At 38.2% G+C, this 22,644-nt stretch overlaps 1 protein-coding gene across 1 annotated transcript in view; it reads left to right on the top strand.

The window, feature by feature from the left end:
* csmd1a (CUB and Sushi multiple domains 1a) overlaps window positions 1-22,644 on the top strand; it is a 452,056-nt gene that overhangs the window by 416,122 nt on the left and 13,290 nt on the right. Inside the window, exons 58-67 of the mRNA XM_068328424.1 lie at window positions 333-521; window positions 2,495-2,671; window positions 3,638-3,823; window positions 8,417-8,593; window positions 9,766-9,951; window positions 19,384-19,557; window positions 19,670-19,736; window positions 19,916-20,022; window positions 21,593-21,666; window positions 22,427-22,538. Coding sequence (XP_068184525.1) covers window positions 333-521; window positions 2,495-2,671; window positions 3,638-3,823; window positions 8,417-8,593; window positions 9,766-9,951; window positions 19,384-19,557; window positions 19,670-19,736; window positions 19,916-20,022; window positions 21,593-21,666; window positions 22,427-22,538 — 1,449 coding nt within the window. The remainder of the gene's footprint in view (window positions 1-332; window positions 522-2,494; window positions 2,672-3,637; window positions 3,824-8,416; window positions 8,594-9,765; window positions 9,952-19,383; window positions 19,558-19,669; window positions 19,737-19,915; window positions 20,023-21,592; window positions 21,667-22,426; window positions 22,539-22,644) is intronic.

Here is a 22,644-nt window from a genome sequence, read left to right as displayed (position 1 = left end):
TAGACTAGAAAAGAACAGAGAACTCCAGAAAACATAGGAGGGTTTGGGAAAACACCAGTTCAGAGAAGACCAACACAAAACAACAAAGATGAAATTGTACCACAGCTATTCAAGTACCATTAAAGGCCTAATAAATAACAAACCATATATTTGGTAGCTTATTGCCTCACAACATCTTTGTTCAAAATGACCATTTATTAATTTCATAGTGTACTGTATTTATTATCCATAATTTTACCTCTATGTTTTGACTATAACACTAAAGAACTTCGTGAACTGCCTTCAAATTTCTCACAATGATCACAATATCATCTCCCTCTCTCCTCCTGCAGTGGTGAACTGTTCAGACCCCGGCCTCGTGGAAAATGGGGTGCGCCAGTCTGGCCTGCGTTACCCAGAAATCTTCAGCTATGGTGTAACTGTGGCAATCCACTGCAAACGTGGCTTCTTCCTCCTGGGTTCTGCGCTTCTCACATGTCAGCATGATGGGCGATGGGACCGAATGATACCTCACTGCATAGGTATGAATGGTTGGAAAAAAATGTCTCGATGATACAATTATAGGAGAGGAATGAGACAGAACAAGCAATGAATTGATAGTCATAGCCCTATAATGAACAATGTGATGTTATGATAAGGTTGTAACGTTTAGAAATTTTGGACAAAAGACATAACAATGATAAGCTGAAATAGAAGAGAATAGAAGAAAATAGAAGAGAACTCAAGGTAGAAAATAGGAAAATACAAGAAAATTAAAAATGGAAGTATTATGAAGAAAGAGTATGTCTCTTTGGGCAATATGCATTTTTGCCAGAGGTACGATGGCTGAAAGGAACCCAGATTAATCAAGAGAGTGATAGAGAGCCAGATTCAGAGATGGAAATAGAAACAGTGAGGCAAACAGGATGACAACAGAGTAACAGAGAGGTAGAGATGATTAATCAGATGGAAGGAGAGAGGAGGCAGATGCTGTTGAGATGGCAGGGGCTGTGCAACATGCCTTACATTCAAGACACAAGGTGTTATCAGAAAATTGGAGGGAAAAAGGTGATGACTGATGCGCAAATAGAAAATGAAGTAATATTATTAGGGAGTAAGGGGGATATCAGATGACTAGTCTGTTGGCAAAAATAGAAAATCGAGAGCAGTTTCATATATGTGTTCTCCAGAAACCAGGGCTCTGCAAAACATTGATTTTTCCAAAAATGAAGAAAAAAGAAGTTGAGGATTTTTTCTTGGCCCCAGCTGCTTTGACACTATGGAACAATTTCAACTAGTTCACCACACAGGAGAGAGGGGGATAAAACTCCTTCTGTATTTTTTAGCAAAAGAAAATTTAATTTTAGATGATTTATTGTTTCACTCTGGCTCTCAGGCAATTCAATTCAACTCAATAATAATAAGTTACTGGCACAACTCTAGTTTGCCATAAAGTAAGTACAAGCAAATAAGTTTATTTTTATTGTAAAATTTCAAATGGATACCAAATATTATAACCATAACATCTTTGTGTTTACTATCAACATTTTTTTCTTTCTTATCCCACCCATCTCTATCAAAGTACGGCTTGGTATCCGTTATAATAACATGTTTCTAGATATAATGTCTGGTGAATTATTATATGAAACGAATCACGCTGTCAAGCTCAAGATAAAATAAGAAATGTACTATGTACAATTTCACTCGATATAGATTTTCTTTACTTTCTGTTTTTCATCTGTGTGTGCTCTCACACAAAGCACACACAAAAACAACTGATGCATTTCTTACATTATTCCAACTGGTTCCCTTCCTGCCATTCTTTGCCTCTAGCTGTCTTCAACAGTGACCCAGCCACACCATCTAATGCAGCAGAATCTGGAATCTATGGTTGGATTGGATCACCCAGTAACATTACTCTTTCTCTCGCTTTCTCTCTCGCTCTTTTTCCTCCTGATACAAGTAGCTCTGAGAGCAAAAATGACAACAGTCTGAAAGAGGCTATAACAGAAAAATATCATTAGCAAAAGGTAAAAGAAATTCCTGTAATATACAAATGTTTGAGGGCAAAAGTAGAAACATTATTTCCTGACCTGAACATGTTTCTGGATAGCGTCAGGTTTTATATGAAACATAAAACAAGTGGTGAGCCAGTTTTTACTGACAAAGAATTTTATAGATTGAAAAAACTAAGGGAAAAAAATAAAAGACATGATTGTAGAAGAGATGATTGCGGAGAACAGATAATTATTTTTTTCTTAATTTTGACTGTTTTTTTTTAGTTTGATAAATGTTAACAGTTAGATGTTTCTTTGTTCAGAAAACGCACAGTTCTATTAAAAATTGTCTTAATCTCAAATTGTCTTAACCTTAATCTCTTTTGGATTTTGTGTCAACGTTATTTTGTAATTTGATGTCTATGAATAAACGTAATGTTAAAAATTAAAAATCTCTCTCTCTCTCTCTCTCTCTCTCTCTCTCTCTCTCTCACTTGCTCTTTCTGAATCTGTCACAGCTATTTCCTGTGGTGACCCCAGTGTACCTCCTAACGCAGTTGTATCAGGAACCAACAGCTGGACCTTCAGTTCAGTGCTGCAGTACTCCTGCCTGCCTGGAGGAGTGCTGATGGGCAACGCAACTCGCCACTGTCAGGTGGATGGCACATGGAGCGGGACACCGCCATACTGCACTGGTAAACACTGTTTCAAGCGGTGGTGTCCACCTAGTTGAATCACACAGATTAGACTTTAACTTAATCAAGCTTTCTTGTTTTACCTCACATATTAAAAATGGGAGTTCTGTTTAAATACAAAGCAAAAAATCCAGCAATGACACACATTGAAATTAGCTAAATGGCAGTGGCTTAGGAGGTACAGTCATTCTGCTATTGTGTCCTTGGAAAAGACAATTCACCCACTTCGCCAGTATGAATGCATCCAGTGTCACACACACTGGCAATCACAATGTGTTTGGAGAGTGATGGTTGGACATTGGCACTGACTGGCAACCACATTTCAGTTATATTTCCCTAGGGCAGCTTTTGCTACAGATGTAGCTAACCACCATCTGTGTGACTATGGAGCTAATGACTCTCCATGTAAGTGCTTCGAGTCCTTAGAAAAAAAGTGCTATATAAATCCATTCTATTCCTGTTATAGTATGATGAGAGCTATTACAATCCTGTGTGACAATAGATGTTCAACCAATTTTAAAATACGGAAAATGTTTTCTCAAATATGTTATCTGCACTGTCTATTATCTGGCATACATCCTGCTCTATATTAGGCTTACATAGGTCCTGTAACACAACAAGTGATCGACTTAGCAGGACAGAATCCATCCTGCAGCTGAAGACCTCATTGAGAGGCAAAATGCACCATTTGAAGTGTTTCACATTAAATTATATGAAATATATGTGGATTTTCTGTCCATGTGGTAACTGTTTCCTTGATTGCTGGTTACCATAACATTCATGCATCAGTGGTGTGCACGTGTCTTAACAATGTGTTAGCAACTTCTAAAGAGTTTAAATATCTATACTCTCCACAGGTCAGTGAGATGGGACATAAAAGAAGACAAGTTGATTCAAATTCATTCTTGTGTTTTACCACGAAAGACAATTTCCACCAACAACAACACTTTTCATTTCCAACTGTAGGTTTAAGTCCAGGAAGTTGTGGTGACCCAGGAATGCCCTCCCATGGTACCCGTTTAGGAGGAGAAGAATTTAAAACTAAGAGCCTGCTCCGTTTCAGCTGTGAGGCGGGCTATAGTCTGATTGGCTCAGCTGAGAGGACCTGCCTCCACAATGGCACCTGGAGCGGCACACAGCCAGTCTGTCAAGGTGGGGAAGCACGGCATTGAATTCAAGTCAATAGATTATAAAATTGCAACCAACATCCAATAAGGCAAAAAGTACAAAAAATATTTTGAGGATACCCCAGCATCATCTTACTCATTAATTCTGTTCTATCCAACATTAAAGCAGTGAATTTCTCCTTGAGTCAAAATAGATATTGACAGGGGTGTTGTTTGCAGTATTCTATTTATATTTACTTTTCATAAAGCTTGCATTATTGTAAGGGAAAGCTGCTTACTTTGGAGAGGCTTGGCTTTGAGGCATATGACTTATTAAAAGCATATGCTAAATTTTCTCTTCAGCAAACATTATGCATTGTGATACCAAGCTATCCTTGTAGCTTGTCTCATTGGAGTCCTATAACAGATCCTATAAAACATCATTGTAAACATAAACTTGCTATAAAAACTACTGCAAACATATCATGAGCAAACCATGTGTTTTGTACAAAACTGAGTTAATGATTCAGCATTTTACTTGAAAATAAATCATCCTTCAAGTACAGCAACATAAGCTCCTTCGGTACTACATCAGATGACTAATATATTGAGAACATACATTAAACACACGCAACAAACATTATTGTACACTTTATGGGTTAAATTCATTAAATTTAAGTAATCATAAAATTATAGACCCACAGGGCGTTGATGGAAATTTAGTTTGAAGAGGAGGTGGACAGCAAATTCTCAGACATAAAGAGAAGAGGAACAGAAAGCCCCAAGATCTGAAAATGGTGACTTTGAATGTGGGGACCATGGCAGGAGAATCTAGGAATTTTGTTGACATGATGATCAGGAGGAAGATAGTTTACAATTTAGGCAGGAGAGCAGGTGGAAAGGCAGTAAGTCTAGAAGCTTATGAGGACGATTCAAATTAATTTACCATGTTGTTGATGCAAGAGAAATGGAGTGGGGGTCATTTTAAAAGAAGAGTTAAAAGTGTCTTTGAGGTGAAAAGATTGTCAAATTGAGTGATAAGGGTGAAACTTGAACTTGAAGATGTTATGTATGATATTAGTGGTTATGGCCCACAGGTAGGAAAGCAGGTGACGTACAAAGTTGCGAGTCACACAATGAATTGTGGGTCACACAATGAATACAGATTAAAGGTACCACTGAAAAGAAGATAGGAAGATGAGTTGGAGGTGGTGGAAATTAATATGTTGAGGTTCTCTTTAGGAGTAACCAGGTTGGAGAGGATCAGAAATGGGTTCATCAAAGGAACAGCCAAGGTGAGATGTATCGAGACAAAGTATAGAAGAGCATTGTAAAATGTACTTTAAAACATGGTGATCTGCATACCATTGCATACCCATTTTGTCTTCATTTTTCTCAGTGTCCCAACCTTTTTTTTTTTAAATTAAGTTACGATCCCTGATTGCAAAGTAAAGATTGTCAAATCAACAGTTTACAGGAGATATGGTCCTCATGTGTTCTCCCTATTATTTCCCTATCACCTACCTGAGAAAAGGCAAAGCAGTGTTCTCACACTTTGATTATGATAATGTTGTAGCTGGAAACTCAATTCAACCTTCAGAACATTCAAAATACCCTTCAACTTTCTACACCGTTGTTAGTTTGAAAGGTTAGTTATTTAGTTAGTTAGTTAGTTAGTTAGTTAGTTAGTTAGTTAGTTAGTTAGTTACTTTGAGGTTGAAAGTAATCTGAATGTATTATTTTATAAAGTGATCACAATTTCACTTCATTCATTCATTTTCATGTACCGCCGCTGTATCCGCCATAGCGGGTCATGGGGAGCCTATCCCAGCTGACATAGGGCGTGAGGCGGGGGACACTCCGGACACAACGCCAGTGCACCATGGGTGATCACAATTCTAGAATCATATTTCACTCCATATTCATAACTATTCCATTTAAATGTCCAAATAATTCATATCTAGTGTCTTGGGATGTCACTATGAGGTCATTCCCATAAGCATATTCCGAACTTATTCACTAATACATTTGTCATCAACTAAACCAGAGTAACCATCACCATGGCACCCTTAACCTGTTATTGAAAGACAACTGCCTCATATGAGCTAATTCATGCAGATTTAGACACACACACACACACACACACACACACACACACACACACACACAACGGCACATCAACACAGGACACCATTTAGGTTTGAAGTCTCATCTCTTCATTCGTATTGTCAGATACAGTTTCCACTCAGCTGACCTTGATTTTCCAATTAAACCCACAGTCCTGTAATTTACCGATTAGCCCATTCATATTCAGCCTCCTCTGGAATTTTAGTCTTTTGAGTGTTTCAAACTTTGAGCAATCGCATGTTTCATTCATGCTCTCCATTTTCTACATCTATGATCATCTCTCAGTGTCACACCCTGACACACACACACACACACACACACTTATGCACATACACACAAAAATAGAAGCCCATATTACCACATAGTATTACTATACTACCACTCATTCATTCATTCAGTCATCTTATAAACCCGCTTCTTCACGGGTCGCAGGGAGCTGGAGCCTGCATCAGCCAACTGGGGCGTGAGGCAGGGTGCACTGCAGAGCACTGCAGAGCCACACATATACGAGCACAAATCCGCAGGGCACATTCACACGTTTGGTCAATTTGGGATGGCCAATGAAACCAGAAGCGCATGTTTTTGGAGGTGGGAGGAAGCCGGAGAACCAGGAGAGAACCCACGAAGACACGGAGAGAACATGCCAACTCCACACAGAGCGTGAATCGAAACCGCCTTGCTGTGCGGCGACAGCGCTACCCACTGCACCACTGTGCTGTCCATACTACCACTCACTGCATCTAATTTAAACATTGTACTCCAATGCCATCTTGGCATTTTTCTCCGTCTCAATATTTATGATCTCCTTCAATAACTGAATTCCTTAAAGTCTACTAAAATTACTAGTATTTACTTATATTGAGTAATCTCTTTCACACAAAAAACATCTAACCTATGGAGAATACCCCAGCTGACATGAGGAGGGGCAAACTAAATTTGAAGCTAAAACTTCACCTCTACAACAAATATTTGGTTGTAGGAGCAATGGATCCCAGAGGGAACCCATGCACACATGGAGAGAAATGGAAGACTCAGACAAGTCCCAGTTCCTCAGGTGAATTTGAACCCAGAACATTCTTGCAGTGAGGCAAGAATCTTACCCAATGCACCACTGTGCTGCTGACATCTTACCAGAATGATTTTATTTGAAACAATGCCACCATGCGTATTTTCAGACAGGATGTCTTAGTTTTTGATGAGAGACAACAGCGGCTTATCTTCGGAGAAGTTAAGTACTCACTGCTTTTCTCAGTGTTATTTTGGCAATAATAAGAGGGACTGCAAACTTAATACCAACCACTATCAGTTCTGGAAAGTAGGACCTTGTCCAAAGTCAGGACAATGATGGGGACAACCAGCCGTCACCTGCGCACCACCTTCCTCCAGCAGAGGAATACCTTTAGTGGTAGACTGCTGTCACAGAGGGCCTCCACAGAGAGATTCTTTCTGCCCCGTGCCATCAGGGGTTACAATAAAACTCTTACAAGACGAGGGGTGGAGGCAATTGGTCAGCAGCAAGCGGATGTATGGAGGAGAGGAGGTGGTTTGTGCCGCACTATGGTGAAACCAGGGTGTTTATGATGCAATTGTAATGACGACGTGTCTTATAAAGTAAGAGGGATGTGCCTTGCCCACCACCTGGGACCCTTGCTATCTGGATTTTTCTACATTTTGTATTTTACTCATAGTTTAATCTTCTTTTATACTGTCCAGTAGTGTAGTATTTTTCCTGTTGTGTCAATGTTTTTTTCTTTATATATTTAGTAGTGTCAGTGTTTTGTCTTGTGTGTTTATCTGTGATGTCAGTGTTTCCTTTTCTCCAGGTGTTTATCCAGTATTATTTGTTATGTAATGCCTGAGCAGTGGATATATGCAATTTCCTCCGGGATTAATAAAGTATCTATCTATCTATCTATCTATCTATCTATCTATCTATCTATCTATCTATCTATCTATCTATCTATCTATCTATCTATCTATCTATCTATCTATCTAGTACTTATTTATGTGTATTTATGTCTACTGTCTGTAGAATGTGAGCATATACTGCATATAAGCAGTGCATATAAGCAATTTTCTCCAGGATTAAAAAAGTATCTATCTATCTATCTATCTATCTATCTATCTATCTATCTATCTATCTATCTATCTATCTATCTATCTATCTATCTATCTATCTATCTATCTATCTGTCTATCTGTCTATCTGTCTATCTGTCTATCTGTCTATCTGTCTATCTGTCTGTCTTCTGTATCTGTCTATCTCCCGGCCTTTAGCATAACTGGAATACTATACATCTGCAATTTACTGCTAAAACCACTTCAACAGCCTTTAGTTATTAATCAGCCCCACTGCCTCAAGGATATATTTAGTGTTATTTCCAGCTGACTGTGGTGATAATCTCATTATTGCAGTCGACAGCTGATCAGGCTTGAGTGACAGCAGGGCAGCATCGCCGCACCAATGTTATCACTATGATTAATCACCACTGCTTAATATTTTCTTTCCTCAGCTGTATCCTGTGGTAACCCTGGCACCCCAGCACACAGCAAGATCGTCTTCAGTGATGGCATTACCTTTGGCAGCTCTGTGGCCTATGCATGCTGGGAAGGCTTCAAAACATCAGGTCTAACCACCAGACACTGTACAACAAATGGGACATGGACAGGACAACCCCCAGACTGCACTGGTAGGCTAGGTTTAACATCTCTGTTCATATTAAAGTTACCTGGGGGTGTTGTCATTATTATGAAAAAAAAAACACATGTCGAACAATCTTCATTTGCCACAGAGCTGCAAGAAAAACAGCAAATAGCATTAATGCTGGTACGCGCACAGTGGCAGACTTTTATGTTTTTTGGTAAAGAAACCAAGAGGAGTATAAATTGTGCATGGACTGAGCAACACACTGCTGAAGAGGAGTGAATGAGGGTAAAGATATTGTGTCTGAGATTTTTTTTAACAGACTTAGTCAGAGGTATGGTGAAAAATATAAAAGGTGAGAGATGAAGAAGGGATGCTCTTCAGGGAAGGCAGTTTCTCAGGTAGTTGAGTAGGAGGATGAGGTTAAAGAGAAGGCATGATTCAGTAAAAATATGTTTGAAAGTACAGTGTTATTGTTTCTGTTATAAAGATGATATTAATATGTCCAAACATGTTTTTTACAGCCCAGGTCCACTCTTCTACTGCAGGATTTCTGGAAATAAACATCACCTGACAGCTATATGCTGCATACTGTATTCTTGATGTGTAGAAGAAAAGTTTCTTGCTTTATTATTTATTCACTCTGGTGCTTCTCTGATGCTTCTTCTATACAGTGGTGGAGATGCTCTGAGGGAAATGTCTTGGTGTTTATTCTCTGTGTGGCCTACAGGCCTACATATTTGTTTGTCTAAAAAATATCGACAAGTCTTTCTATCGAGACAACATATTAAAGCATGTGTCAAACTCAAGGCCCAGCTGAATCCCCAATCTATTTTATTGAGAGAAAAGCATTTTCAGTCTCTTGAAATTGATCCTTTCAAGTCAAAGCATTGCAAGAACAATGAAATGTAATGACTATTTGACCTGCAACATAATCTGTCTTGAATTTCGGCCCCTTGTGTGATTGAGTTTGACATCCTTGTTAAACCAATGCAGATACTCTGTGTGCATATGAAAAAGATTTTACAGTAAAGGATACTTATCTGACAATTGTTCCTTTTCTTTAATGATCAAGTATTTTTGTTCTATGTAACTTAATTACCTTAATTTTTATTCAAACCCTTTCAGTATCTTTGTATTTATTCAATTATATTCTTTTTAGATCTTTTCACATCCTCTACAATACATGACCTGTAATTTATCTCTCATCTCCTTCAGTGATCAGTTGTGGAGACCCCGGGCCAGTTGCCAATGGGATCTATTTTGGAAACAACTATAACTATAACAGTACAGTGACCTACCATTGTAACCCTGGATATCTGATGGAGAAGCCTGGACCTGGACGCAACATTTTGCGCTGCACTAAAGATGGAAGCTGGAACCAAACTAAGCCAAGTTGCAAAGGTAAGAGAAGCTACAAATACTGTATACATAACACATGTAGTATTAGCATGTCACAAACAGGTTTGAGAAAAGACAATAAATTTGATCTTTTCCAGCTCATTTGTATTTCATGCCCAACAATACACATAATTTCCACAAACCGAGCAACAAAGCTTAAGAGGATTAAGATAATCTGTGTTCTTTTTCTTAGTATCCTAATGTCCCAGTCCCTGCTGTATGCATATACTTTTTACCACTTACGCTCCATACATTTAGTTTCATTAGTGTTCATCCAGTAATTATGAGTAAGCAATAAAACCTTTTATTTAGCCCAGATTCAATTTGAAAGGGGTTATGAAACTGCGAATGATCAGCATTGAATGAGCTGTCACAGCCTGGCTGATGAATGTTGCTTTTTCTTTGGTGCTCAGGGCAAGCGATTGTTATGATTTTTAAATTGGATGCTTTTTTATGATGCACTTGGTTCACTGATCTGAAATTTGGACATCTTGGTCTACAGAATGAGCAGTTGCAGAGATATTGGTAGCTGCAGGCAGTCTGGAAACACTCATAAACACCAGATTTGGCTTTAGTCGGGTTTAATTCATCCCTTGCATAATGATACACTTTTACTAAACAAAACATGAATCAACAAAACAGCCATCTGCAGCTGGTCTTTATTTCTACCAGTGGAAGTTGGCCACCCCATACACAAATTGAGCAGTCTTTGCATGTACCAAGACTGTTAGCTGCACTGAAACTGTTATGAATGCAATAAACCTAACTGCTGCCCACTTCAGTCAGACAGAGGTACAGTAGACTGCTGAAACTCTGTACCATGCCTGTCCTCTTATGTGGCACCAAAATGTGACAAGGCTGTGTGTTTCTTATTTTATGTACAGTAAATTAAAATTATTTTTTTAATAAAATTTTTAAAAAGTGTCATTCACAAGCATGGTTCTCTACTTTGTTAAACACAACAGTACAAAGGTTGTTTAAACGTTACTTGGTTCAGAAAGTTTGGAAAATTGTTATTGACAAAAACAAGAACATTACAAATGACTAAAATCTCATTTGTAAAATCTCACCTTTTTGAATCAAGGTCATGGGACTAAACAAGACAAAGACAATTTATTTGCATGCACACATTTCAACAAGATAATTTAAAATGCTTTACAAAATATGCTTTAAAAAGCATTAAAAATATCATAAAACAACATTAAAACTAAGGCATTACAAAAATGTTTTAAATAGTAAATGTAAAATATAAGTCATACAGTACACGTATGAGTGGTACATGGAAGTTCAAATGAAATAGATGTGGTTACATAAAGTTTTAAGTAACTAGCGGTAGACAAGCATATAGTGTGAGCACTAACACAATACATGTTAATGATTCCAGTGATTGAATCCCATAATTAAAGGGACAGGAAAGTCAAAATGCGCCCGGGGTATTATTTAAAGTACATAATTAAACAAAATTTTGGTGTCATTATTATTTTTTTATGATCAATGGGGACCTTGGCCAAACAAAATATATCATAAGTTACGATGCGCTCCCTCACAGGGGAAGTGACGCAATCGTAGACATAGGGGTGAATTCATATCAGTGCCACTATATAAGTATACAGTACAGCAAGCGACAACATAACAAGCCAACATTGTCACATTTATTTACCACAAAATCATCTCAAATCATGTCATCATCATCAGATTAGGAAGAGGAGTTCCCTGTGAACCCAGCTGGGGTGTAATTATCCCCTATAATTACGACCCAATGTTATAACTGCATTATAACTCTAAATTATACAAGCCTCTATATGATACCGATCAAGGAGCTAACCCCCCTAAAATCTGAGGTAATTGGTCTAAATTAGTAGCAAGCTCTGGGGGAAACACACCGAATCAAGTGACATGTCTATCACTTTTGTTATTGTCTACTTTTCGCAAGTAATCTGTAATAAAATCTGGTCATAAAAAAAATCTATGCAATATCTCCAGTAGCTCCAGACATGAATTAATTATCCACAAAACCTTGGGAATTCAGAATAAATACTATGGGTTGTTCGAAAATTATCTTACCTTCAAATCTCTTTCAAAATCATCCAGGGTGAAGTGCTCATGGCAGAGTCTTGGATCTTTGGTCATTTAGAACCTGTTGATCCTTGCTTTTCATTGCTCTCCAATCTCTCTAGAAGGTATTTTGAAGAAAGATTGTTATTAGTGCTGTCAGGCGATTAAAAAAAAAAATCTAATTAATTACAGGATTTGTAATTAATGAATCGAATTAATCGCATTTTAATCTCATACCTGCTAAACGCCCCCAAATAAAGAATTTGAATTCTAGGACATTACAAAATTGTAGTGCATGACTAATCAATAGAATGCACCAAGAAGAGAAGATTTGAAATCCACATTTTTATTGGTTAAGTGTGCTTTGTAAAAAAAATTCAAAGAAAAAAGGCCAAGCACATCAGCAAACCAATTAGGCCAGGTGCATAAAATCTCAAAAATGCAATACAAATACAGTTAAATAAATAAAATTCAGAAATAAAATTAGGCTGAGTCTCAAATAGGCACATAAGCAGACTGTCAATCAAAATGAATACTAAAGCTGACTCAATACAGCAATTCAAAATGACTTGCTGTGTTTGTCCGTTAGTTCGTCTGACTGCATTGGTTCTTGTGAATCTTTTTTTTCTCACAAAACAAAGGGCAAACTAGAAAAGAATGTCTTAAAATAAAAATTCATCATACTTTTACAATAGCCCATATTTAGTGTTTTATACTGTGATACCCACCAACAGAGGGGAATATTTCCCGAGATCATTCCCACTGTTTCCTCCCTCAAAGAGGAAATCTCCTGCTGTCTCCTGGAGTTGCAGAGGCTTTGAACTGAGATGAAAAACTTAGAAAGCAGGCAGAGTGGCTACCGTGCAAGAACCAGAAAAAGATGCAGAGAAGCAAACCCAAGAAGTAAAAGACACTCTATTTTATTAAAAATGAGACTGAGGCCTAACTGAAGGTGATAATTACAAGGAAAGAGGAATAAAGGGAATACGAGGAAGAGAGCAATAAGGAAGGGAGGTAAATGGGAAAAATGCTGTTAAGTGTTCTGTTGCTCTGTTTCTCATACCTATGTTCCTCCCCAGTCTTTGCTGCCTTTTTCTTCTGTTTAGGTTATTCTTTTGTTGCATTTCTGTTCACTTGTAAGGGTTGCTTCCCGTCACTTTTGCTCCCATTTCAAACAGTTCTTCATTTGATCCTGCTGAGGAACATTGCCATTTCCTCACAGATACACACAAACCCATGGATATATCTAGTGACGAGTTGTAAGACATACGGAAATAGCTTGACTGGCAAAATCAAGTGAGGAAAGAGAAATTCAGCAATTGTATAAAGGACATAGCGAAGGACGTAAGGAAAAAAAGAAGGAAGGAAGGAAGGAAGGAAGGAAGGAAGGAAGGAAGGGAGGGAGGGAGGGAGGGAGGGAGGGAGGGAATGGGGGTAAGGGAGATGAACAAATGAGAGGTTAAGAGGGGAATGAAAGAAAGCTGTGAGGTGACAACAAAAATGACAGAGAGAAACGATACAGAGATTGAGAAATAAAAATTAGGAGGTAAAGACGAAGCTCAAGTGGAATGAATAAATAAGGAAAAAAAATAGATTAGCCATGTGGGGCTGAGAGATCTGAGAGACACAAGCGTGATTGAGACAGAGGAAGCAACTGATGGGAGAAACAAAGAGAGGCAAATCAATACCTGCCCCCAAAGCTGTAAACACACAGTCAAAAAAGGGATTAAGCCCATAAAATGTGTTGACTAGGTGGATAGCGCCAAGAGAAGTATGCCTGAAAGACTAAAGCAAAGAATGGAGAATCAGTAATGGAGTGAGAAAGAGGCCAAGTAGTGGCTCGTCCAGGGGGATCCTGAGGCATTCCTAGGCCAGCCGAGAGGCATAGTCTGTCCAGCACGTCCTGGGTCTTCCCCGAGGTCTCCTCCCGGTAGGACATGCCCGGAACACCTCCCTAGGGAGGCACCCAGGAGGCATTCGAAACAGATACCCGAGCCACCTCAGCTGTCTCCACTCGAGGCGGAGGAGCAGCAGCTCTACTCCGAGCTCCTCCCTGTTGCCTGAGCTCCCCACCCAATCACATTCATTCATAAGTCAAAATACAAGATAGTCACGTTGACACAAAATCCAAAAGAGCTTCATGTAAACAGGAACTCAGATTTCAAAAACAAGTATTAAAACATGTGGGAACATAAGCAAAATATATGTGAATTAAACCAACCACTGACTGAACATAAGTTCAGTTAGATCATTCATAGGTCTTAAATAGTGCAATTTCCTCCGGGATCGTCTGTCTGTCTGTCTGACTGTGTAATAGTTAAAATCGATTCTGATTCTTGCTTGACATATTCTTCTTAAATTGGCTTAAATTGACGAATGTTTTTAGAAGAAGACGAAGAAAAAGAAAAGGAAGGAAGAGAAAAGGGCAGAATGACAGAAAGGAGGGAGGGGAGCAAGTGTGGACTGTGGGGATGTGAAACAAAATGGGAAACTTTGAGGGAAAGGAAAGAAGTTTGAATGATTATAGAGAAAAGTGTTGAGTGAAGAGTGAGGTGAAACAGAGAGGGGTTGAGTTGCTCCTCCAAAATCAAGAGAATCCACATTTATTCAACACAGAGGAAAGACAAAAAGACAAAACACAAGTTCAGAAACCAATTACAGACACACAAAAAAAGTACTTTGAGCATTAGAGACCAGCAGAGATTATTCTGGAAAAATAACTTCTTGAGTCAAAACGATTGCTGTAGTCCTATTTTTAGACATATGAAGTTTGATCACAAGTTGTTGTCCCTGACCACACAACAACAACAACAACAAAACAAGGCAGTCACATACTGGAAGATCTTGCAGCACCCCTGGATTCAAAATTTTACCCTGACCTACTTGCATAGGTCAAAGATCAAAGCTAGTGCTCTGACCTACTTTACTCTGGCCTTCTCCCTCCTCTTTCTATCTTATCTATAAAATAGAAAGAGGAGGGAGAAGGCCAGTGTGAGTAAGACCATAGATCAAAACTAATGTTTTCATCTATGAAAGTAGGTCATGGTAAAATTTTGAATTCAGGGATGCTGAGGGATGTTGCAGTCTCTGATGCCTTTGTTTCAGTTTTAAAAGTGTTGTGCACATGAAAGTTTGCAAGTGAGTGGATTGTTTTAATAAGAGGAGCAACAGGCACATTATGGAGTGGTAAAAAATGACATGGGGAAAATTAAACAAGAGTTTGCAGGACATCCGAATGTAAATGGCACTCCATCTAAAAGGCTGGTTATAATACAACATGAGACAACAAATACCCTGCTGCAAAACAAATGGGATGAAAAATATAGGGATAGGGCAGGAGAAAAACAAATTGCAGAAAAAGGAGTAGCATGGAGAAATGGAAGATGTTCATACTGAGGTTTATTTATGGAATTATTATCCCATTAGAATTTAATGCAGAGGAATAAATACACTATATGTCTGTCTGTTCATCTGTTTGTTAACATATTTTGTTTGGGGGGGAATAACTTGAAAACCTTTTTTTTCCCACAAAACCTGGCTAATATTTCAAGCATACGCTGGAGTGTTGACGTGTGCTGTTAAGGCATTTTTACAAGGTCCATGGCCTTGAAAAAATGGCATCAGTGCTACCGACACACTGCCGCATACGATCCCAACATAAAAAAGCAAGAAAAGACTCATTCATGTCTATTTTGTAACTTGTACAATGGTATTTCTCAAATAAGAAGATACATAGTGGACAAATACAGATAGCTCTGGTTTTTGGCCCTAAACATTGTAAAACATCTTCTCTTTACAAGTATTTATCAATTAATAGCAGTTGGCACATTTATAGCTGATGCTGCCATGTCTTTCAGTGGTGGTAGGAAACATGCTCCAATCAAGACTTTAAAACACAAAAGTATTAATCCAGTGAAAGTAAAATATTTTTATGAATGTACTGCATATCACAGCAGACACACAAGCAGAAATGATTGGTCTTATATTTACAGTGATGGTACTATCATGGTATAGATGGGAAGAGAAATGGAGTAGGAGTTGTCTTGAAGGAGGAGTTTGTTAGGAATGTCCTGGAGGTAAAAAGAGTATCGGATAGAGTGATGAGTCTGAAGCTAGAAATAGAAGGTGTGATGTTGAATGTTGTTTATCAGGGCTAGATGGAGGAAATTGATTCGCTGTGGCGACCCCTGAAGGGAAAAGCCGAAAGGAAAAGAAGAAGTACTAACTCTAACTGAGTCGCAGTAATCAGTTTGTTAAACAATAGATATTAATGAGCACAATCACAAACATGCACAACAATAATACAATAATAGTGATAATAATAATAGTTAAAAATAATAATAACAATAATTTATTCATGAAGCAACTTTCAAAAGCACTGTTACTTTTTGATTCTTTTTTTTATTCTCTGTACTTTGTGTGCAAAGTGTTTGTGTACATCTACCTCTCTCTCTCTCTGTCTCTCTCTGTCTCTCTCTGTCTCTCTCTGTCTCTCTCTCTCTCTCTCTCTCTCTCTCTCTCTCTCTCTCTCTCTCTCTCTCTCTCTCTCTCTCTCTCTCTCTCTCTCTCTCAGACCCGATCAGTCTCAGTGACAGTAATGGAAAACACGTATAAATATGTGGTAAAGGTTCTAAACAATGATAAACTTAAACATAGGGTTGACACACCATGGAGGGTTCACCTTGGGTCCACCGTGGGCTGACGGTGAATGTGAACCCTGCATGGGAGTCTTTCTACAAGCAGCCATTAACAAAGAGGGTTGGAGATCTCCAATGGAGGATTTAACATGGCGCTGTAGCCGTCAACAGTTTAATTGCAGTTTGAATCCAAATATATCGGAAAACTGTCCGTTCTGTTCTCTCAAGGAAACTACTTTTCACTGCTTCCTAGAATGTCAGAGACTCGACAATCTATTCCTGTTTTTAGAGGGAATCTTTCTCTCATTCGGTCTTGATTTTGACAAACAGACATTATAGCTTTGAAACTCAGGAAGAATCAAAAAAAGGATTTGCAGATTCTAAACTTTCTTCTGGGTCAAGCAAAGATGGCGATTTATCTAAGCAGGAAGGAAAAGGTTTAACTGACTGACTGCAGTGCAGAAGCCATTTTAAGAAGAATGTATCTGACAAGACTCAGAATGTGTCTGACAAGTGTCTGACAAGAGTCAGAATTTCAGAGCTATGAATGATTTAGACGCTTTTACGAACCTATGGTGTGTCAAAGGTGTCTTATGTTCCATGTTAAATGGGGAACTCGTGTTCAGTCAGTGTTTGGTTTAATTCAAGCATATTTTGCCCACATTTCATATTATAGTTTTTTTGTTGTTGTTGAAGTGTGTGTTCATGTTTGACTGAATCTCTCTTGGATGTTGTTAACGTAACTGTCTTGTAATATCGACTTCATGAATAAATGTGATTTTAAAAATCTCTCTCTGTCTCTCTCTTCTCTCTCTCTCTCTCTCTCTCTCTCTCTTTTGCTCTCTCTCTCTCAGTCTTTGTGCGTGAACTGTATATCATCGCAGTGATATTCAGTTCATAGAAACGCAGAGTAAACAGAGCGTTTCCTGGTTAGAAAAGGAGTTATGCAATTGTGCTATTCTTCTTCTTCACCTTCTCCTGCATATGTTATTTAAAATCTTCTTCTGCATCATCTTCTCTCATACCAACTACCTTCATTTCCTCCTTCACTACATCCATAATCCTCCTCTTTGGTCTTCCTCAAGGCCTCTTGCTTGGCAGTTCAAAACTCAGCATCCTTGTACCATTATATTCACTATCTCTCCTCTGGACATGTCCAAACCATCTCAGTCTGGCCTCTCTGACTTTATCTCCGAATCCTCTAACATGTGCTGTGTCTCTGATGTATTCATTCCTGATCCTATCCTTCCTGGTCACTCCCAAAGAGAACCTCAGCGTCTTCATCTCTGCTGCCCACAGCTCTGTCTCCTGTCTTTTCCTCAGTGACACTGTCTCTAGACCAAGCAGTTATAAAATCAAGTTTTCAGAAATGCATTTTGTGAATCAGTATTACACAACTATCACACACAGTGAGTCTCAAGTGTAAATGTATGGTAAATCTCAGAGATTCGATTGAGGAGGGCAGGTTGCGGCTCAGTGGTTGGCCTCATGAGATTTTCTTTATTCTCTCTGGAACATATGAACATAAAATGTTTGACACATTTAACAGCCTACTTCAGAAAGGCCCATTTTCAAATGCAGGCTTGTATCTCCCACACTTACTTCTGCATATACACCAGGGATACGTTTTTTTATTGTTCACTTTGATTGACTGAGATCTCATTATGTTATTTGGAGCTGATATATTTGTCTTCACTGAAGATAAAATTGCAAATTTTAGTAAAAGTCCAAATGAAATAAAATATGCCACTATAATGAGTGACTTAATGACATTCTTTTCTAACTCAGAGTTTGTGTTTTACTGCATGGAAGGGGAAGATTCATTGAAAACATTACTTTAAAGTGGTGCTAATGTAGTTTGTCACAAATCAAAATTGTACATTGAATTTTCTACACAAGCAGAAGTCCAACCTCAGTGACTAGCAACATATGCTTTGTCATTATGTCGATATGGACATTTCAGGATTACAGTAATCCCTCGCGCATTTGCTCATGAACACGCGCAACTTCACCTCTTCATGGATTTTTAGTAGGTAGTCACGTGATATTGTACATGCATTCTATTAACTGACAGAATCTACGTTGCGTGAGTCTTGGAAGGCAGCGTACTTCTGTGAGACACAAAAGTACCTTAAACAGTCGATGAAAGTGTGGGAATAGGTGATACAGATAGAAGGTGGTTTAATATCAGTTTGGGGAGGGTTCATAAACGTTTAAATTACCGTAAATAATGAGATAAGTAGTTTATTGCTATATCGCAGAATTTGTTATTCACACGTGGTTCCTGGAACGCATTAACCGCGAGTAACGAGGGCTCACTGTATATAATTGGATTGTGAATATTGATTAATTATTTTTTTGTGTAGCAGCATGTAAATTACCCCCAAGGATCAGTATTTTTTTTCAATTGATCAACTTTTCAAACATATAATTTCCTTGTGTGCAGGGATATAGGGTAGCCCAAATTCCAAAATACAAGTACCAAGAATGCACTGAATACACCACTTTTTTCATTTTCCAAAACTGGAAATGTTTCACGTGTTTCACAAAATTGGCAGGAGTATTCATTTTTTTCCATTTTGTCAGAACATGCATTCAGTATACTATAGCCTACAATAGACACACCAAGGAAAGACCAGTGTTGAACTCCATGCAGGATTTTAAATATTGTCTTCTCAGCTGTGTGGATTCTCATGATGTGATATCAATACTATACGTGCTCCTTTACATCTTTGCATTTCAGTGATCCAGTGTGGACCTTCTCCTCAAGTACATCATGGCAAGGTGGAAGGGACTGACCATTCATGGGGATTGAGTATTAGTTACAGCTGTTTCCATGGTTATCAATTATCCATTCCGGCTGTGTTGACATGTGAAGGGAATGGGACCTGGACAGGAGACGTACCACAGTGTCTACGTAAGTTAGCTGTCTTACACTATTTAGGAAGCAACTTGAAATGATCAACATCACTATTTCTCATTCAGTTGTTGTTCAAACAAAGTTCTAACTGTCTGTTTTCTCATTGAAGCTGTTCTGTGTGGTGATCCTGGTTCCCCTGGGGGAGGAGATAGAGAGGGGAACATCTTTTCCTATCGGTCAGTGAATGAATGACACATTTCTGATTTAGAAACTGTTGTTCATCCGTGTCCTGGATTGTCTGATACTATTTAATATACCCTGAACAAATTGTCATATTTGCTGAAATGATAATTATTCAAGATTACCTCTTCAATTCCTTTGTAATAAACACAATGATTGTTCTTTCCCTATGCAGATCTGAGGTTCGCTTCTACTGTCACACCCCCTATTTGCTGGTGGGCTCTGTCTCCAGAATCTGTCAAGCTGATGGAACTTGGAGTGGCCAACAACCAGCCTGCATAGGTAACTGAGAGACTAGCAACACATGGCCAACAAATGAATTTTGTCCTCAAACACATTTTAATGTTTATTTTAGCTTTTAGAAATGTAATCAATAAACTGTTTCAGTGGTGTTTTGCCTTAGATTTTAAACAGAACTCATGCGTATAGGGCTGATTACTGTGATGTGGAACAGTATTGTATTTATGAGCTTTGAAAATACGCACTCTCTACTGAAATCACTGGGAGGCCTGCATTTATCACTGATGAGTACCAGCAAATTGATTGTCTGTTAGTTAGGAGAACAACAAAGCAAACAAAATCTATGAAATATGTTACAAAAGTGGCCCTTCAAAGGAACTAAATTACATTTTGAGATGGGTCTGGATCAAGTTATAATCCAATAATTTCTTTTTTAATTTTTAAACCTATGCAGACTGCCCGTCTAGTTTCTATAAAGATTCTATCTTGGAAATTATCCCACCATTTTTGAAGTGATATTTAGCTTTTTGTGCTGACTGTTCTAAAAGCCTGGAGCATATTTTGGAACAAGTTACGTAATTACACAGGGAAAATGCTAAATCACTGCGTAAGAACTTAAGCACAAGGCAGCCTCTGAGCAACACCTTGGCCATCAAAGAATTTTTGTCATATCCTCTACTTTCAATGACTCTATTGTCTGTCATACATCGCAATAAAATGTATCCATGGTGGAACCCATATGCCTTGACAACTATTGAATTCATTTTTGTACCACTTTCCTTCATAACTGCTCATCTGTGACGTTAGTATTTTATTAATTTCACTATTTTAAGACTGATGAGCTCTTACTGTGGTAGAAAGTAAACATTTATTCAAGCACTTCAATTTGCAGCACACTTGCAGTATATGTACTTAACATACTGTTTCCTGTGACTGACGGGAAGGCAGTGATATCTCAAAAGGTTTTGTTACTTTTATGCCAATGTAAAAACCAGTGTGGTGTCATCAGCAAGTCACACACATAACCCCAATGCGACCCCTGAGAGAGTTGATTGCCTAGGGGAAGGGGCTACAGGGGACTTCCGTGTGGAAGCGGCACTGCATGTTGACAAATATACACAGATATAAGTGTAATAATCAGTTAAAGAGTTTTCACACACGCTTAAAACATCTAGTATTAACGATGTTCAGATGGATACATACAACAATATGTGAGAGGACTGAGACAATTTGTACATCATAGGATGTATAGCAACAACTAGCAAATGAAAACCACTGTGACCTGGCACAAGTTTGTCTGTTTTTTTCCTATATGTGTCTACACTATACAGTCCATATTATTTCAATATGCTTCATGTCTTCATTATGGTAATGTTTTGATTTGCTGGTTGTTGCTAAGCGGATCAAAATGAAGGCCATCGAGTTGTGTTTTGGGAGAGTGACAACATGATAATAATGGTAATGCATGTGTGAAAATTGATAATAAAATGCACAATCTCCATTAGCAATATTGATATGCTTATGTTTGAGGCACAAAATTGCTTGTTTGTCTTGCAGAATGATGAATAAGAATTGAGATCCTATGGTTTTGTATGTTTGTGTGCACACATAGACCCAGCTTTCAACAGTTGTCGCGACCCAGGAACACCAGCTTATGGTATCCCAGTCATGGCCCAAGGTTTTCAGGTCAGAAATGCGTGTGATAACTTGATAAACTATAAATTAAATTATTCAACTTTAACTATAAAATGTGTGTTAAGATTAAATTACATTGCACATTTGTGGTGTGGTCATGAGGTATCAATGCTTGACATAATTTGTTGGAAAGCTGTTAGGACATTGATATTTGTAGTCACATGTGAATGGTTTTAGTTGACCATGTAAAAAAAACACAAAAAATGCAGGACTTTGCTGCTTTATATCATTCTAGTTGCAATGTCCCTACATGGAGGTATCATTCAGTTGACTTTAGTTGAAATGGAAAGATCACAACTGACTCCTACATTTCTAAACATAGACTTTGCAAGTGGCAAGAAGAGACCATATTTTCTTTTGTCTGAGTGACTGAACTGCCTTAAGCCCAGATAATGACAAGTTGATAGAGTATATTAGCTGTACAATCCTAAATGGAATTCAAGCAAACAAGCAAATCTTTCAATTTGTGAAGGTATGATTGGGTGTTATGAATTTACTGTCTCATATGTCCCCTGGCATCTCTAATAAAAAAAGTAGTAATTTCCACCCACATAAAGCAGTTCTATCATCTATTCAAAGAGATTCAGTGAGACAAAATAGGTATTTATCATTGTTTAATTAGATTTAAGAGTCACCAATGACTCAAATTTTTGACAGTGCAAGACATTTATTTCATTTTATCTCATGCTGGTGATGGGGTAGGTCTTAAAAAACTATATGGTGTACTATTTTGTACACTTATTTCATATAGGTTGGCAGTAAGATTTCCTTCAAGTGCCGAAAGAGTTACCACATTCTTGGTTCCACCTCAAGAACATGCCTAGAAAACCTTACCTGGAGTGGAACCCAACCTGAATGCATTGGTAAGAAATGACTGTGCCTCTTATTATTGTTCAGTGTACTAATTTTGATTGTTCTTACCATAGATTCTGTTCATCTAAGTGACACTCAGGCTAAAGATATTAATAT

Source organism: Antennarius striatus, chromosome 1 (genome assembly GCF_040054535.1).
Source record: "Antennarius striatus isolate MH-2024 chromosome 1, ASM4005453v1, whole genome shotgun sequence".
Lineage (NCBI taxonomy): Eukaryota > Metazoa > Chordata > Actinopteri > Lophiiformes > Antennariidae > Antennarius > Antennarius striatus.
Note: the sequence above shows the minus strand (reverse complement) of the source record. Positions and strands in the feature narration are given on the sequence as shown.